This window comes from Malus domestica, chromosome 12, assembly GCF_042453785.1.
Source record: "Malus domestica chromosome 12, GDT2T_hap1".
NCBI classification, from domain to species: Eukaryota; Viridiplantae; Streptophyta; class Magnoliopsida; order Rosales; family Rosaceae; genus Malus; species Malus domestica.
The window spans coordinates 6921045-6940171 of NC_091672.1; the positions used below are offsets into that span (position 1 = coordinate 6921045).

Below are 19127 nucleotides of genomic sequence, written 5' to 3' on the forward strand. Positions count from 1 at the left end.
CTAACTCCAAATCATGTGTAGGGTAATTCTTCTCATGAGGTTTCAACTGTCTCGAAGCATAAGCAATTACCCTACCATGTTGCATCAATACACAACCCAAACCATTCAGAGAAGCATCACTATAAACCTCATAATTACCCATATCATCTGGAAGTGTTAGAACATGTGCATGAGTGAGATAGTACTTCAACTGCTGAAAACTTTGCTCACATTTATTATCCCACTCAAACTTAACATCATTTCGAGTCAACCTCGTCAATGGCAAAGCAATTACTGAAAAGTCCTTAACGAACCGTCTATAATAGCCTGCTAAGCCAAGAAAACTTCGTACCTCTGTGACGGTTCGAGGTCGCTCGAATTCTCCACAGCTGCCACTTTCTGAGAATCCACTTGAATGCCTTGAGCAGAAATGAAATGTCCCAAAAATGCCACTTGATTCAACCGGAATTCACATTTGCTAAACTTAGCATATAGTTGGTGTTCCCTCAAACTGCTCAACACCAACTTCAGATGTCTAGCATGCTCAGCCTTAGACTTAGAGTATACCAGAATATTGTCAATGAAGACAATAACAAACATGTCCAAATATGGCTGGAATACTCGATTCATCAAATCCATAAAAGCTGCTGGTGCATTAGTTAACCCGAATGACATCACAAGAAACTCATAATGACCATATCGAGTCTTGAATGCAGTTTTAGGGACATCCTCATTTTTAATCTTCAACTGGTAGTAACCTAACCTCAAGTCAATCTTAGAAAATACACAGGCACCTTTAAGTTGATCAAATAAATCATCTATACAAGGCAATGGATAACGATTCTTAATATTTACCCAATTTAATTGCCTGTAATCAATGCACAGCCTCAAAGTTCCATCTTTCTTCCTCACAAATAAAACTGGAGCTCCCCAAGGTGAAGTACTAGGCTAAATAAAACCTTTATCCACTAACTCTTGCAACTGCACTTTCAATTCTCTTAATTCAGCAGGAGCCATTCTGTAAGGAGTCAAAGATATAGGATTCGTACCTGGAAGTAGATCAATTACAAACTCCACCTCTCTATCTGGCAGTAATCCAGGCAAATCCTCAGGAAATACATCTGGAAAATACTGACCACACGAACATCCTCCACACTACTAGGTGCATCATCATTCAACACCACATGAGCCAAATATCCCTGACAACCTTTTGACAACAATCTCTTTGCTTTCATGGCTGAAATAATACCATGCCTCACCCCACTAGGCTCTCCTACAAACGTAACTTCAGGTAATCCAGGACCATGAAATGTGACTGTCTTTCCATAACAATCTATCTTAGCACGATTATAGTGCAACCAATCAGTGCCCAAAATCACATCAAAATCCATAATATCCAACGGCATAAGATTAGCTGGCATAATTACGTCCTCTACTACCACTGGACATCCTGGATATACACGATCCACAAAACAGCTATCCCCTCTAGGCATAGAAAACTCTAAATCATATCCTAGAAGTGTAGGATGGGGTTGTGTCACTTGAGCAAATGTATGAGAAATAACAGAATGTGTAGCACCACAATCAATCAATACTCTAGCAAAGTGACCAAGAATATTTACCTATGATTAAATCTGGATTATTCTAGGCATCTTACAGTGACATGTTATGGATACGCCCTTGACTCTGCTGTCGTCCACCGCGACATCTGTTGGCGTGAATACCACGTCCCTGCCTCTGCTGACCTAACTGCCTCAAAGATCCTACACTACTAGCAGCAATCTCTCCCTACTGGGGCTATCCCCCTTGGTACCACTGAGATCCACCAGCTGAATGTGGCTGATAAGACATAGATCATCCCTGATACTGAGGATACCTATTCTGATACTGAGGATCCTGAGAGTACTGTTGTTGTCCTGAGGTGTAGGGAGCGGTGTCGCCCTGGTAGTGGTAGGCACATCCTCGTCCAATCTGAGTATAACCACCAGAACCTGAAGCGTGTTAGGTAGGTGCAGGTGGTGAGAAGGAAGGCTGCTAGGGTCTTTGCTAACTCTGAGGGCATTGGGCAGCCCTATGACCCATATGTCCACAAGTAAAACATTCATTGCTACCTCTCATTCACTCCCCAAAATGCCGATTATTACACCTGCGGCATAAGGGAGCACCAGATCCACCTGTACCACCAAAATCTCTCTGTCTCTGGAACCTTAGACCTCCAGTGAATCTACCACCTCTCCTCTACATATTAGTACTCAATCCCCCTCTAGAAGAGCTGGAACTGCCACCACTCCTCTTAAAGTTCTGAGTCTTGCGGGGTCCCTGAAATGCTTGCCCTTTTCCTTTGTCATCTCGTCTCTGGCCCCCATTTTTTCCTTCATCATCTTCACTTTCACTAGGCACGTTCTCTGAGGCCTCAATCCTCAGTAGAATCTCATAAAACTCCTGGTAAGAGGCATAATGAGTCGATGTCACTATGGAATGCCATTTCTTCTTAGTACCCAAACTGAAACGGCGAAGCATCTCTACCTGATTAGCAGCAACCTCCGGATCATATCTCGACAGATTAGTAAACATCCTGTAATACTCATTAGCAAATATCTTTCCTTGCATGAGATGAGTAAACTCATGTTTCTTAAGATCGATATACGCAGGAGGAATGAACCTTTTCCAAAACCGCTCTTTAAACACCCTCCAGTCCGCAATCTCTTCTGGGGTCATCTGGTAAGACTCATGTCTCCACCAGGATGCAGGCTGTTCTCCCAAAAACTAGGTAGTCGTCTCGACCCACCTATCAGGAGAAAGATTCCCATGACTCTGCATCACCTGAAAGGTCTTCTCCACATGATTAAGCCATTTTTTTGCCCCCTCATGACCTTCATTTCCTATGAAGTGAGTCAACTTCAAATTATGAACTGTCTCAAGAGGTGTCCTCTGAGGAGTATGGAATGATGTCTGAATGGCAGAAACTATAGCTTCCCCTAATTGAGCAATATCAGGGAAACTAGATTCAGCTGGTTGACGGGGCTCTCTACGAGGCGGCATAGTTCTGACATAAGACATCACAAGGATTAGAACATTCAAGAATTCTACACGACTGCTAAACCTAGGCTCTGATACCAAACTGAAATACCCCGACCTAGATCAAGGCATGCTAGCCATCACGTGAGAGTGATGTAGCCATGTGCACAGTGCAGAAGCGATGATGATAAGAATTACACGAATAATTGAAAACAAAATTACTAGAGTGCACTACTAAACAGAAAGTGATAGGAGTTAGTTAAAACAGTAAACACTCCTAATCAGAGCATAAAGTCTAGGTGCAGTCCAGTAGGACAAGTACTAGTTATACAATACCAGGAATGTCCTACTATTAATTAAATAAGTCAGAACAGCCGACGTCTTCAAGCCACCAACAGCAAGCTTACTTAAAACCTGGAGGGGCGCAAAACAGAAAACGTGAGTGGGCAAAAACAATGTTTTACAAAACCATTTCATTTACCAACATAACTAAGCCCTCGCTGTAAAACATGTATAATTTCCCAGAATCAAGATATAAGCATATACATATATATATCTGAAATCATATCAAGTCAATTCATGCTTCACATAATCATATTCATATGTATGTCATGCCAAAATATAACAAAGTAAACAATCCAGGTAAGAATAATTTCATAGAAATATGATATGTTAGCCGAAACTCCTGTGGTAATTTGTACGACTGAATTCATAGCTCAAACTCAATCTAGCCGGAGTCACTACTATGACCTATACGGCAATATACTGCACATAAGTCGGAACCACTGAAAAGGGGTCTGTACGACAAGATTTGGTGAAATATAATTATGCTTAATTCTACTCTCTCATAATAGCCGGGTGATAATTCACTAGTCACCTACGAGTCGAAACCATAAATAAGGTTTGTACGACAAGACTGTGAACTTAAGTTGGATCCAATATGAGCATATAGTGCGGGAGGTGACGTAAATAAACAGACATGTACTTCATATCTCTGGCTAATTCATAATCACCCTAGGTGCAGTTTTATGAGCTTAACATTACTCAATCACATATCACATCATCGATGATTCACATAACCAAACATAACTTACCTGTGCCTCCACAGCACCACATTTATATATATATATATATATATATATGCAACCATGAAATGCATATTCAAAATATAAAAGCATTTGGCATATTATTTCAAAGCATACTTTCCTTAAAATGCAATTCTGGGAAATATATCAAGTATATAAATATATACTGAAAAAAAAGCCCACTCACTGATATGTCGACGGGTCATAACCCCTGAGTCACCCCTAGATACGCTCATCCTCCGGATAAGTCTCACCTATATGCGAATTAACTATAAAAACGTTATTTTAAAGCACATAGACAAAACTAGCTAATAACTTCTCATACATTGCTCAAAATGGGTATATGAATATATCATAGTGATCTACACAACCTCAGGATCATCCCCATATTTTTAGAAATAGTTTTGGACCTCCCACGCACCGCCATGCGCCGGCGGGTGCACGGCAAGACGCGCCACCACGCGCAAGGAACAGATTCCCTAACTGCCGTTAGGAATATTCCTCGAAATATTCCGTTAAAACCCAACGAAAATCGTCTAAAATTATTTAATGTCATAAGAATATTCCGTCAGACTTGACGGAATATTCTTCCATCTCCTACCTCCAGCTCCGGCAACCGTCGCCGGCGCCGGAAACTGGGCAATTTTTCAAACTCCTTAATCTCGCTCATTTCTTCACCATTTTTCATGCAATTTATACCAAAATGAAGCTAGGGACATCTACAATCATGTTATACCATTTTAAAGCTCTAAAGGTCACGAGATCTCACTGGAGAACTCCAAGAAAAACCGGCCAAACTTCGTCCACACGATCCCGACGTCTAAAACCTTCAAACGAAGCACTCCGAGCTTCCTTGGGACTTCACTAAGCTTCCTACAAGCTTGAAATTTCCAAAAACACGGAGATTTAACGTTTGCATGAACAGTACCCCAAATCGGGGTTATGGTTTCAACATGAAAACGAAGTTGTCCTTACCTAAAAATGGTCTAGATGTGTTCCTGAGCTTGCAAGGAACACGATGGTACCTTCAACATCCTCGATCCGTCACGATTCAACGAGTTTTGGTGTTGTCCGTACACAATGCCGAGAGGGAGAAAGAGGGTGAAACCGAGAGAAATGAGAGAGAGAGCACGGGAGAGTGAGAGGGAGAAAGGTATGGATGTGTGTGGTCCAAAATGCACACCAATCACAATTCTTTAATCTTTTAGTTCTAATTGGGTCCAATTAGTTAGGAATAGAACCAATTGACCCAATTTCTTAATCCAAAACACAAACACACATCCAACGCTCAAGGGTAAATCCGTCTTTTCACAACCACAATAATTAATCCTCGGGACGGGCTGTGACAGTATTTCAATTATTATTTGTATTAGTAATTGTTGTATGATTGAATTATGAATTTGTGTTTAAGAATGAGGTAAGTTACCAAGTTGTGTGATTTTTTATTATTTATCGAAATTAAAGAAATGTTCATAAAAAACAATTAGAATAATTTACCTAAACTTTATTTTTTTAAAAGCTACCGGAAAAAAAAAATTAGAATAATTATTTAATAATCTCAACTAAAATTTTAAGTCATACCATTAGAGTGGAAAAGCAGTTTTTAGGTTATGACCTAAAAAATTTTGGATTAAATTTTTAAATTTTATCCCCAACCATTGGAGTTGGTCTAAGAGGAGAAAAATTGTTTGAATCCGAGATACATTGGGTTGAAAAGAACGACTGTAATTAACAATTCATCACTTACAAACGGTTTTCTTTTGTCAATTTTGCCATCTTCCTGGGAATGAGAGTGAAATTAAATATATAAACCAAATACTTAAGGGAAGGAGAATCTTCCATTCACCTTCTAATTCTCACCGATCTTACGTTGTACATAATAATAACCTCAAAATCTCAGCCACCACAAAAAGTTGCCCCATTAAATAAAAATGTGAATTGTTAATTTAGTTCCTGAATTATCACCTGAGTGAAAATTAGATCTTTAAACTATTTTTTTTAGAATAATCAATCATTGAATTATAAAACTTTGCCAATTACATCCATAATATTATATATTCGAAGCTACCGTATTCAATTTTCCGTCAATTTAAGTCACGTTACTTGCATGTGATACAAAGTAAAGCATTGGTAATTTTACATGAAGAAATAGTGTATGGAGTTAACTTTGGAGGGTAAATTAGACATTAGGTTCGCAACCTATATGAAATGTTGAGGGCTTACAGGCGAGAAAAGAACGGTATTACACTCTAAAGTATGTTAATTAATTTTATAAGATGTTGAGCTACATTTCATATTGTTAATTAATTTTATAATAAAATTCAAAATCTTTTTATGGTATCGGAATCGGATTGTCCCACACAGGACTAATTTTGTTTGTGTATATGTAAAAGGGCTAGTAAGCCCAATTTCCGTAAGATGCATTCCCATATAGTGAGAAAAGACAACGAGCAAAAAGGTTGGGAAAATATATCTACTATCCAATACCATTTGCCACGTGGTAGAAACCCATTTGCCGCATCCAAATTTCTTGGGCCATCATTGGCGGTTGATTGCGTCCATAAGTAACGGAGGAGAGAACTCAGAAGTTTGAGGATTGGAGAAACTCCTTCGATGGCAGGGATTGGCTGTTGCTGTACAACTCTGTCGTCCACAAGGTAACCTACTCCCCGTCTTTGTTTTTATGTTGGAAGGACTGCATCTTTACTAGGACAAGTTCCTATTCTGAATACTCTCAGGTTCTCGATGGTGAGTTTTCTTGTTTGGTTGCTGAGAAATTGTAGAAAACTAAGATTATAGAACCTTCTGTTCTATTGAAGCATTATGAGATGAAGAATACATTCAACTACTCATCTACATAGATGTGTTTTCTGGTAGTTTAGCTTGTTTTCAGACGAGGTCTAAAAGCGTTTTCAGATAATCAAAAACATTTATGATGGTGTTTAGAAGTTAAAAGTGATTACGGAATTCTGGAGAATCACCTAGTTCCAAGTGTTTTTTAGAGAAGGTTGCACCGAGGCCAACAACTGCCCGACCGTGTAGTGGTTCAGTTTGGATAATATCGCACGATTAGCACCTAGTTCCAAGTGTTTTTTAGAGAAGCGCGTGTGGAAGAATAGATTTCCCATCGGAAACTTCACATGGTAAATTACAAATTACATTGTATGGTTCATTTTTAGTTGCACCGAGACCAACAGCTGCCCAACCGTGTAGTGGTTCAGTTTGGATAATATCGCATGATTAGCAGTTGGCCGCTAGCCCGACTACTAAGTGCTTTTTGAGAAGCACTTTTGAAATTTTTCTAGAAACTTAGCACTTGTTTAGGTTCACATTCTCATATACAGTACAAAATTTATCTTCATTTTGTTACATTTTGTTTCTTTTTAGATCATTTTGAACTCATGATAATATATGTCAGTGAATGTAGTGAAATTGTTCACATACATGAATATGAAAGTAAGGCGTACGAATTTTTTTGACAGCAATCTCCACACATCTTGGTTGAAATTTGAGACTCGTACTCATGGTGAAGGAACCATCTTAGGGCAACCAACCCGTCCTCGTCGGAATTTCTCAATCAGAGCAGAAGTGAATTTTGTAAGTGCAGAAGAAGCAAAAGAACTTATTGCAGTCGAGGGATATACTGTCATTGATGTCCGGGACAAATCTCAGTACGAACGAGCTCATATCAAATCTTGCCATCATGTGCCTCTCTTCATTGAAAACCAAGACAATGATTTTGGTAAGCAAGTCTTTCTTTGACAACTCATTCTGACTGACGTGGCATCATATCACCGTAAAGTAAGGATAATCGGAACTGCTCATTCTCTTTATCATCATCTAAAGATCATCTCTAGAAAAAGAAAAAGAAAAACGGAATTTTGATTTTTTTTTATGAATTATGGGCAGGAACAATCATAAAGAGGACTCTCCACAACAATTTTTCTGGTCTTTTCTATGGGTTGCCTTTTACCAAACCGAACCCTGAATTTGTAGAGTCAGTAAAAAACCGGTTCTCACCTGAAAGTAAACTGTTACTGGTGTGTCAGGAAGGATTGAGGTTGGTTTTTTACCTAGTAATGCTAAGGGATTTCGATAACCAAAAGCGCTTCTGGCGGTGTTTTGTAAACCATTTGACAGTGTTCTTTTGTTTGCTTTTAATTTGAAGGTCTACTGCTGCTGCTGATAAGTTGGAGCAAGCGGGTTTCGAAAACATAGCGTGTATAACTTCGGGTCTTCAAAGCATAAAACAAGGTTAGGATTCTAGCTCCAACGTCTTTGCTTTCTCCGGGATTATCTGCTGTTTAAGATTGATCAATGACATTGCTACTCTTTACTACACCAGGAGCATTTGATTCCGTTGGTTCGACGGAGTTGCAAAATGCCGGCAAAGCCGGATTAGTCACTATTCAGGGAAAGATCTCGGCTGTACTTGGAACTGTGCTAATCTGTACGTCCTTTTGTATACTCTTAAAAGCACCTCCTGTTGCCATGGTCCATGAGATATCATATCTTCTTTTTTGATCAAATGCCAGGTGCATATTTGTTCATCACCTTCTTCCCCGATCAAGCAGAGAAGCTACTCGCAATTTTCACGACCACCTAGCCCGAAAACGATGCTGACATTTACAAGAAAGTTTGGCAGATCTCTCCAACCCCAAGTGATTCGAGTAAGGAGAGATTTCTAGGCATCTGCAACATCATAACATATCAAGGAAAAGAGGAAGAAAAGCCAGCTTGTATGAAATGGATGTATAAACTGTACATTTGTCTCTGTAAATTGTACTACCCCAACATTGTAGCGCGTTTTTGCAACAGCAAACCTTGGCTTAAAAATTCATTTCAAAGGGAACTTCAATGGAAATCCACCGGAGAAAACGATTCATTCAAACTCCGGTCCATCGACAGAAAAAAAAAAACTCCGGTCCATCTAGTCAAACAACGAAATCTAACCGGACATAGTTTATGTCAAAACAGTAATGCACAAACAACATTGAACAAGTTTTTGCTACCTGATTCAGGTTCCAAACCAGTAGATCATGAGGGCAATCTACAACAATACAAGATGACGTTCCAACTATAAAAAAAATTAATATAAAGAGCTAAATCGCTATAGAATTATAATCTAAAAACAAAACCTCGCGATAAAGTAAAGAAACTCGAAGGTTAGAGTCGAGATCCAACATTCTAGACCCACAAAAGAGAGAATGGAAAATTCACAAGGCTGTGAACCTAGGTTAACAAAATATTACAGTAAGATTTTTTTTTTTACCCAAAAAAAATATTACAATGAGATTAGCAAATGTTTTTCTGATTCCATCTGTGCACCCTATCAATGCAACAATTATGCAGGGTACCATTCCAGAGTACCTGGGGTTGATCGGCAGCTGCCAACGGCACGACGAGCATGATAGGATTGAAGAATAAAACAGCAAGCTTCTTTCTGCACCGCTCTTGTTCTACGGCAGATGATGCCAAAAAATCATTCTCCTTGTAGGCAATAGAGCTGACGGATGTTTCCAGAAGCTGTCACATGGATTAAATTAGATAAACAGGGATCAAATCGATAAGCTTTTAAATGACATCCTACTCATCTTCTATAAAAGCTCATGAAATTACATGTAATGGTATGTCTTTGGCACAATTTCAACTCAATAATATGCAGTGATGGTTCACATAAAGCCACATAAAAGAGGTTATTAACAACAGCCGTTTGTCGCCTGAAAATGCTGACAGAAAACAGTTCTTGATTGATCAAAATATAGGATATGCTGATTAACTTTGTTTTGCAAAGTGCTGATCATGTTCCAAAGTACAATATTCTAGCACGTGTCAACGTGAGGAAACAATTGTAATAATGAGCATTACCATACAACCAGTCTTTAAAGTATACGTGGAGAGCAGTTGATAATTCCCGCTTTCTATTTTCTTCAAGAGGTGCTTCCTTCAATAATTGCTTTACCTCCCCGAGATTGTTCTGCTGCAGAAAAAGTTGAGAATAATTAAAAGATAAATAACACTTGACCACGTCAATCAAACATCAAGGAATTCTTAGTAAAACTGTAAGAAAATATCTACTAACTTAACCCAAATATAAACATAAAAAATCTACACTAATATTAAGCCGGAGTAAACATACGTTTCTATGCTGGGAAGCCATATAAGCATCTGGTAATGGAAATGGGTTGTCTTTAGTGGAGCCCTGTGATTCACCTCCGTACCAGTTTGGAATCTGAATATAAAAGAAACATAAAGGACATAACTAGATAATTCAGAAAGAAAATGAGTAACTGTACAACCATGGCCATCTCAACCACCCTCCCCCAACCAAATGAAGAAACATACTCATAAAATACAACTGTTATGCCCCAAAAGTGCATGACTTTGTCCGAAGACTTTGCTGGTAGAGCCTTTCAGAGGCTTTTCTCTATTTAACTTCCGATAAAATTACTTCAGAAAATTAAGGAAAACTCTTTAATGCGCTATCCAAATCTAAATTAACAATCTGTAGTAAAAATTATAATACCAAGAAATTTGTGAACTGGTCAGGGTCTAAGTGTGCAGCAGACTCGGCCTGAGCCTCGGAGACACCTGCTGGATGAGATAATGAATCATGTGGGTCAACCGCTCCAAGTGGCAGGGGCTCATCCCATCTGTTGATAGTAGCGTCAACCCCAACTTCCTTCATGTGCTCCTCCAACTGACTGTAAAATGTATTGTATGGTGCCACCTGATAAAAGTCGGGAGGTGAAAACAAAGATCTGAACATGCTAAATCTTCATTAGAACTCGAAGAATGAATCACATAAAACTATGATCATAACAAATATTTATTATGATCAAAGAATTTAATGCTACATTTCAGTAAAAACAATTTAATTTTGTTAAAGTCAATTCAATTTGACGCCAAATGTTCAACATAACAAAACCATGCATACAAACCACTATTCAGAAATAAACCACAGCAAATAAATGCGTCAAGACTGTCAGCAAACATCAGTTTGAAAGGATGTGTGCATGTGTGTTGCAAAAACATGTTGACTATAAGTTGGTAAGTTTTGCATGACATTTCTTTCTTGTTTTACTCAGCAATTTAAAGAGTACAGGAAAACCTCTCAAATCTTAAAACAGATGTCAAAAACAACTATTACATCTGGGGACATGCTATCAAATGTAGAATGGAAAGAAAGTTCGTTTCTGACGATACGAATCACAATAGAAGTAGAAGAGTGGCCAATAACATGCCAGTGGAACATATTATTGTTTTAAGTTCAATGCATATATGAGATAACAGAAAGAAAGTCATGGAGGTTTACAAAAAACCAAACAGGTTGAACCAATATACCAGCAAACCCACATTAAGATTAGTTGTAACAAAAAGAAATCGACGTTAAGATATATTGCGGTAGATTATATTGTGAAAATTAATCTTCCCTAGTACTGGCTAGAAACAAAATGAAATCAACTCTTAGGGGCAAGACCTGCAGCTTATGGTTATCACCAACAATAAGTGGTCGCTGGTTGACCCCAAGGAAAAACATGCATTCGCGGCAGTTAGCAATGCAGATTCGATTTGCTGCTGTAATCACATGAACTCGCTCACAGTGTTCGATTCTCACAGCCTGCAAGAGACATCAGATCATCTAAGCTATAAGATTCAACTTAACCAGGTGACACAACGACCCACGTTCATTGCATATAAAACAGTAATTACCGGGTGGGCCACGCCACATGACAGTAATAAATCATTATACAGATAGGTAAGGATCAAAACATGATTTTCCAGCATCATAAAGCTCAAGACATGTTAAAATTAAGACTGGCCATTTAAATAGAAGTGCATAGTTGGCCAGATGTATTTACGGGGAGTCTTTTGTTTTCAGATAATATTATAAAGCAATCACCAGACTATCAAAGCAAATAATGATATATAGTATTTACAGAATAAGGCTTTCCAGTAGAAAGCAAATATAAACATACATTGAAACAGAGAATGTCTGAATTTTCTAAAGACCGGTTTAGTGTAATATACAGACATTGGACTACTTCCAATGTTCACTAAAGGGTAAAACGTCAGGCCTAACAATTAGATGTAACAAAAGTTATTAAATTTGATTAACTAAACCATTATGCAAGAACTGTAACTCAAAAACAAGTTGTGCAAAAACTTCCAACTAAAATTGAATGAACTTACAACAAGATATCAACTTTGCATAACCACCACATAAGAAGCATATGAGGTAACTCACAGAAGCACCAGTCAACTTATGATTTCACAAACATAGATAACAAGAAATCATCCGTAATTGTTCGATTGTGATCCAACCCAGTAATTTACACAATCATTCTATTATACAAGCTACCAGACAAACAAAATTCAAAAGCCTTCTTTTTCATTGTGTTATATACTTGCATGGTAATTTCATTGACTTTAAAAAGTCGACTGCAAACGAACTTTGTATTCATAATAGGAAAGGGTAAATGAGTGCCAAAAGAAAGTGACTGGGCGGGCAAAGCTTAGTGGGAATGAAATGCAACGTGCCTACTTGCAAAGTCACTCTGAAGATATCAGTTATTAGCATTATTGCAAAACATCAAGTAACCAAACTCAACCAACTTATCTAATACTAAATTTTCAGAGATGAGGGATAAACAAATCCAGAGACCTTTACAGACCACAAGCTAATCATTCTGATAGTATGTTTAAAATTACTAGAGCGAGAAAACTATTTCCAATTCAACTATAAACTTCAGTACCACAGAAATAACCTTTTTTCGATATCCAACTATATATTAGGGAATAAGTACAACCAAAGTACACATATCACTCAACAGTCAATAAGCCAAAGCATATATACAAATGCCTTTCCTATTACCTTTCCAACAGCTCCAAGAACAATTGTAGCATCAGAGCATCCATAAACTGTGGCATATCTCAGAGGTGCTAATATGTAGATAACTGAATCGTGGCAATTTAAAACCTGAAATTGCAAACGAGTTACTACCAAACCAATATACCTCTTAGAAGGAACAATCCAATTTTAGTTCACTGCTTTTACGCACAAAGCATGTAAAGAAACATGTTGAGAAAAGATAACAAGAAAGCTGACAATCTTGACAAGTTTCATTAACCAAGTGCATTATTAGTTCATTGGTCAATGATCTTTATAACTAAGATTAGGATCAAACTGAATGAGCAGCTACCTCCCTTCCTTGTGCATAATAGCAAGACCCAACAGACTCGAAACTTAAATAAGTAAATAATAATTAAAAGTGAAAAAATGCATTTATGAAATAATTTAAAATAAGTTAGCCAATTTGGAAACCAAAATATAGCCAAAACCTTCAATCCATCACAAACACAACACAACAGGTGCATTCTCACAGCCCCAAGAGCAAGTCCCCAATGTGGCATGCAATCACTCACATCTTCATAATCATTTCATGTCTATAACATGTAGCTATTAAGTTATTAGAACCCCAATAGAAATAATGACTTGATTCTTGTGCCTTATTAAGAATTGAGTTCTCTTCATTTTATTCTTTCTGATTCTAGATCCTGAACTTCTAGAAGTGTTGAATTTTGAAACATCCCGTAAATGTAGGACACAGAGGAAAAAAGAATGGATATTACATTTTTATAAACTAGTTACAAGAAAACATAAAAATGTCTTATGATTCATGAACAAACCTTTACAGAAGAACCTTTAAGATCAGATGACTGCTTTACAAGTGATGACTTAGAGATCCCCTCAATAAAACTTGGGCCCCTGACACTAGATGAGCCCTTGTTTGAACTCGTGCAGGCATCAGCCATGGGAACATCTTGGTCTGAGGAACTGGGAGGCCCATTTTCTTTTGGAGAAATCCTTTCTGAAATATGTTCCAAAGAAGAACCTATATTCTGTAGAACCCAATCGTGAACTTGTGCTGCAGGAACAGGAACATCAGGCATATCAGGATCTGAATTTGCAAAAAAAGGAGCACGTTGGCTGAATAGATTTCCGTCAGATCCCTTGTCACCAAAGTGAAGCAGAAACCCAAGGTGCTCAAATTTCTCCATGGTCAAAACCTATAAAGGGTTAAATCAGATCATTAAGTGGGCTTGGGAGATACCAACAAAAATGATACAACTATAAATTCCATAACATAAATAGAAACAAGAAATCAGCACCGGATGTCTATGATAAAAACACTAGGATACATAAGTTCTATGGCCCAACTTATTGTCATCCAGATTAACTGTTCCACCAGTACCATGTGTTGGATTTATTGAACTGCATTTCCATTCCATTAAACCTGTCCTACTTTACCTTTTTTTAGATTAATAATAACCAAACTTCAGTAAATATCATGCAATTGGAATGCAGAATGTAAGGTTCATTATTCAAACTTCAAACTTATCATGAAGAAATCACTTCCCACAAATACAAATGTTCATAAGTGATGATAATTGGTGTTGCACTTATGACCCAACCAAAGCACAGATCAAGGATTTGGGTGGTGCTCACAGTACGAATAGTGTTTTTCTATCGAATTGGGAAAAAGTACCAGCAACCATTATCTTTAAATGCACACAATTTACTTTTTGGTAGCCAAAAAGGTGAATAATCGACTAAACCAGAGAAGATTAAGTAGTAATTTCACATACCAGAGATTCTTCGCCATCACCCTCCACAGGTTCTGCTAAAAGAGAGACAAGATTGGCCAAATGCTTTTGCAGATATGATAACTGGTGTGCTTCTTCATCAGCCTGTGATGGCATAAACCGACGGCTATTGCTACGCACAAGCTGTCATGTGTTGGAATTCCAAGGTTGATATTAGTTTAAAGGTCGTACCCAGTGCACAAGGCTCCCGCTTTACGCAGGGTCTGGGAGAGGTGAATGTCGGCTAGCCTTACCCCCATTTATGGAGAGGCTGCTCCCAAGTCTCGAACCCGAGACCTACCGCTCAAGGTTGATATTAGTTTAATCCAATAAAATAAATGTCTCAAATCAAAGTCCGAGCAATTAAATATAAAATACGAAAAGTTTCAGGACACAAATGTTGCAACAAGTTATATAGTATTGCCCAAATCTTGATACTGAAAATGCTTTAGTATAGCCCTAAACCCTATGTACTACAAAAATCATCCAAATGAAACCAAATCAACAAAACCCTTTCCTAAAAGTTTATAATCAATCTCGTGATTAACATTTTGCAACACTATGAGTACTTAAAGCTAATCAAACTGGGGCAGACACAATGTAGCACTGCCATTCCAAAGGAATCTAAGCATGCACATCCTAGAAGATAAAACTAAGAGCACCACTACAGGCTGAGGTTCGGTACTTGAGCATTCTAATAGTGCAGTTCAATCCAACAGTGTGGTAGACAAGGTAACGAATTGTTACAACTCCATCCTAAAGTTTATAATCAACCTCATGATTACTATTTTGCAACGCTATGAGTACATAAAGCTAATTAAACCAGGGCAACCACAATGCAGCACTGCCATTCCAAAGGAATTAAACATACACATCCTGGAAGATAAAACTAGGAGGTCCACTCACTACAAGCCCAGATTAGGAGCTTGAGCATTTTACTTTAGTGCAGTTCAGTCCAACGACGTGGTAGACAAGGAAATGACTTGTTATAAACCCACCCTAAAAGTTTATAATCAACCTCGTGATTACCACTTTGCAACACTGTTGAGTACATAAAGCTAATTAAACCAGGGTAGGCACAATGTAGCACTGCCATTCCAAAGGGATCTAAACATACACATCCAAAGGGATCTAAACATTCCAAAGGGACAAACTAGGAGGCCCACTCACTACTAGCCAAGATTTGGTAATTGAGCATTTTACGTTCAGTGCATTCAATCCAACGACATGGTTGACAATGCAACTAGTTGTTACAACCCCCACCCCAAGCACGCAATTGATCAAAACTCTAACCAGAACACAATGACTAGTAAGATTAGCCAAATACTAACCAAAATAATTTCCAATAATCAATAGATCAATAAAACTAGATTCCATTTTAATCCACATTGTATTCCAATACCAATAACTCTTTTGCCCCAATGAACGAACACACACAAAGTTAAAAAAATTACCTGAATAAACCATTTTCAACATGGCAGCAATCCCATGTCAAGAAAACCAACGTCTTGAATGAAATTACCAACCTTTTCGACTTACTTAACCGAAATTTACCCGAAATATGAAAACTAACCCCAAAAGAAAGCAATTAATCGCAGCACACCAATTCCTAATCCCACGCATTGCACAATGCATCACCGATTAACTAAAGAAAGGAAAAAAGAGATCAATTCAGAACAGCTTGTCACCTGCAACGGCGACAAAGCGGACAAATACCCATCGAAAGCGGACGTCGAAGGCCAGACATCGGCGACGGCAGCCGAGTCCTTGTGCGTCCGCGGCAGCAACTTCTTGTACGACTGAATGTAGAGGAACAGAACCAGATCATGCACATCGGCTCCGGCCTCATCAATCCCGTCCGGCTTGGCTTTAACGAGCAGGTCGGACTCCGAGTGCAGAACCGAGGCTAGGGTATCGAGGACGAGCTTTGCCTGATCAATGGAGATCTGGAGCGCCTCGGAGATCGCGGCCGAGTCGACCCGGTGACTCGGCGACTTCTCGATCAGCTTCTGCTTGAGCGGAATTAGGGTTTGGGTCGGGTCGGTGAAGATGAGCTTGGGGATGGGCAGCAGCCCGTGCTCGAACGGCTCGCGGCGCGGGTGAATCAGGAGGGCCGGATCCTTGGCCGAAGACGACGTCGTTGCGGGCTCAATTGGGTCGCTCATGGCTTCTTTTCTCACGAGGCAGCAAAACGCAGAGTTTTTGTGTAGACACAGATTTGTGAGTTGCAGATCTTCCAGAAATGAATAGAGAGAGAGGTTGAGGAGAGAGTGAGGGAATGATCCGGTGCGGTATGGTGCATGGCGTGGACGTGTTTGATTGGCGGTTTTGGTTGTAAGGACCCGTAATACGTTGAATTTGGGCTAATTTCAAGAGGTTAATGGAGAACAAGTGCATTAGAGGGCGTGGGTCCGTGAACCGGACATTTGTACGAGTAATTGATTCAATTATCAAGTATGAACTTCTTTTAAGCTTTTGACCATAAAGTTGCAAGAATTTTAAAGTGGTGTTAAAGAAGTCATGTTTTGAAGACCATATGTCAATTGTCTGTCCCATCTACTGGGGAGAGTTTTTCAAAGTGTTCAAAACACAGGACGGTACATCACATGTCATTATATAAGAAGGAGTACACTTGAAAAAAGAAAGTTTTATTCACTTGTATAATGACATGAAGCATACCGCCTCATGTTCCACATTGAAAAATGTATCCTCTATTGGACGATTAGCCAGTCACGTGCAACTACCGTGAAGCGTGGGAGACTCGTTGGTTTGAGGGATTTGTATCCCTCAAAAGCGGAAACACACGACACAAGCTAGTCAAATCCAATCGTTGTCTCATCTAATCCATCGCATGGGGTTATTCTAGATCACGATAGTGTTCTGGAAGAGAAATAGTCACCTCCTGAGAATTAAGAGATTTTGATCTATTATGCTAGCTTGGATATGGTTTGAAATCACAATGAGATTATCGTCAATGATGCATTTGTAGTAGCTACTGAGATTCTAATTAGCGATGACATCGAACCTCGTTTTGTTGATAAATGTCGACGTAAAATTGATTGGTCAAAATAGAAGGAAGCAATCCAGGTTGAACTTGATTCCTTAACAAAACGTAAAGTATTTGGACATGTAGCTCCAACACCATCCGTTGTGAAACCCATTGGCTGTAAGTGGGTATTCGTAAGGAAGCGTAATTGGAATTATAAAATGGTGTGTAACAAAGCACGCCTTGTGGCACATCTCTCAATACCCTAGACTTGACTATAAGGAGGCTTATTTCCTGTAATGTCATAATGCTATGCTACCTTTTCAATCTGTTAACTTTCGAAATTTTAAATATGCAACTCATGGACGTGGTCATAACGTATCTTTATGGGAACCTAGATACATATATTTATATGAAAGTTCATAAAGGACTTCCGAGTGACTACTTAAATAGATCCCAGCCATGGAACACTCTCTCTATAAGATTGAGAAGTCTGCATTACAGATTGACGCAATCTAGATCTCAATCTAGAGGGATGTGGTATAACTGTCTTAGCGAGTATTTGATCAATCGGTGATATGGGAATAACAAGTTATGACCTTCCATGTTTATTAAGAAGTCATATTCCGAATTTGAGATTGTTGCAGTCTATGTCGATGATATGAATCTCAATGGGACTCCGAAAAGGTTGGGAAAATTGTCTTACACATGAAGCCAGATTTGAGATAGAAGATCTTGGAAAAACTCGATATTGTCTTGGCATGGAGATCGAGCATTATTCAAATGGTACTCTGGTCCATCAATCGAACTACACCTAGAAGGTGTTATACACTTTGTTGATGCACAAAACCTGAGGTCTTGGAACAATGTAAATCCTACCGTGAATCTGCAAGAAAGTAAATAACACAAGATATATCGTGGTTCACCCCAATATTTGGGCTACGTCCACACTGATATTGCATTTCTCTGAGAGGATTGTGAGGGAGAGAGAGTCCGACCGTGAATCTGCAAGAAATGTAAAGAATACAAGATGTATCGTGGTTCATCCTAATGTTTGGGCTACGTCCACACTAATATTGTATTTCTTTATGAGGGAGAGAAAGCCTCTGAATAGGAGAGTGAGGCTTTTGAGGGTGGGAGTCAGGCCTAAGAATTCGCCTCCCTTAATGAGGAGAGTGAGGGATTCTTCTATAGAATAAGGGCTTCTCACTTATTACATATTTGCCCCTCAATTTATTACATAATGGCATTTGAGTCCCCTGAGTATTTATACGAGATCTAAATACGAAAGCCCTAAGTATGATACAAACACACTTTATTGAAGATAAAGCAAAACCTTCGAGTATTCTCATGGTCGTTCAAATACTAGATGTACAACGAAATCAATTATGTCCTTAAAATGACGATGAAGA

At 38.7% G+C, this 19127-nt stretch overlaps 2 protein-coding genes across 4 annotated transcripts; one reads left to right on the forward strand and one right to left on the reverse strand.

Moving 5' to 3' along the window:
• Window positions 1–6466: 6466 nt before the first annotated feature.
• Window positions 6467–8946, forward strand: LOC103455186 (rhodanese-like domain-containing protein 9, chloroplastic). Of its 2 annotated transcripts, none has more exons than XM_008394774.4 (6): window positions 6467–6739; window positions 7565–7824; window positions 7992–8142; window positions 8251–8336; window positions 8428–8532; window positions 8618–8946. In XM_008394774.4, the coding sequence occupies exons 1-6, from the start codon at window positions 6696–6698 to the stop codon at window positions 8686–8688; spliced, it is 717 nt and encodes a 238-aa protein (XP_008392996.2). In that variant the 5' UTR covers window positions 6467–6695; the 3' UTR covers window positions 8689–8946. The 2 variants fall into 2 exon arrangements, with proteins under 2 accessions (XP_008392996.2, XP_070666304.1); XM_070810203.1 differs by having other exon boundaries at window positions 6674–7089; window positions 7185–7824.
• Window positions 8947–9148: 202 nt separating this feature from the next.
• Window positions 9149–17163, reverse strand: LOC103455298 (uncharacterized). 2 transcript variants are annotated; one of them, XM_029090450.2, is made up of 9 exons: window positions 16418–17163; window positions 14733–14873; window positions 13773–14153; window positions 12958–13062; window positions 11563–11703; window positions 10609–10812; window positions 10222–10314; window positions 9951–10062; window positions 9149–9608 (listed from the first exon to the last, which is right to left on the reverse strand). In XM_029090450.2, the coding sequence occupies exons 1-9, from the start codon at window positions 16892–16894 to the stop codon at window positions 9565–9567; spliced, it is 1698 nt and encodes a 565-aa protein (XP_028946283.1). In that variant the 5' UTR covers window positions 16895–17163; the 3' UTR covers window positions 9149–9564. The 2 variants fall into 2 exon arrangements, with proteins under 2 accessions (XP_028946283.1, XP_028946284.1); XM_029090451.2 differs by having other exon boundaries at window positions 9951–10059; window positions 16418–17067.
• Window positions 17164–19127: the final 1964 nt, after the last annotated feature.

Excerpts from the sequence above, each read along its gene's own strand:
- LOC103455186 (XM_070810203.1), top strand. The coding sequence starts at position 7,494 with ATGTCAGTGAATGTAGTGAAATTGTTCACATACATGAATATGAAAGTA. Across the intron at positions 8,337-8,427 it reads TCTTCAAAGCATAAAACAAG|GAGCATTTGATTCCGTTGGT; the intron begins GTTAGGATTCTA and ends TTACTACACCAG. Across the intron at positions 8,533-8,617 it reads ACTTGGAACTGTGCTAATCT|GTGCATATTTGTTCATCACC; the intron begins GTACGTCCTTTT and ends ATCAAATGCCAG.
- LOC103455298 (XM_029090450.2), bottom strand. The coding sequence starts at position 16,894 with ATGAGCGACCCAATTGAGCCCGCAACGACGTCGTCTTCGGCCAAGGAT. Across the intron at positions 14,154-14,732 it reads GTGATGGCGAAGAATCTCTG|GTTTTGACCATGGAGAAATT; the intron begins GTATGTGAAATT and ends AACCCTTTATAG. Across the intron at positions 10,813-11,562 it reads GTGATAACCATAAGCTGCAG|GTGGCACCATACAATACATT; the intron begins GTCTTGCCCCTA and ends GACTTTTATCAG.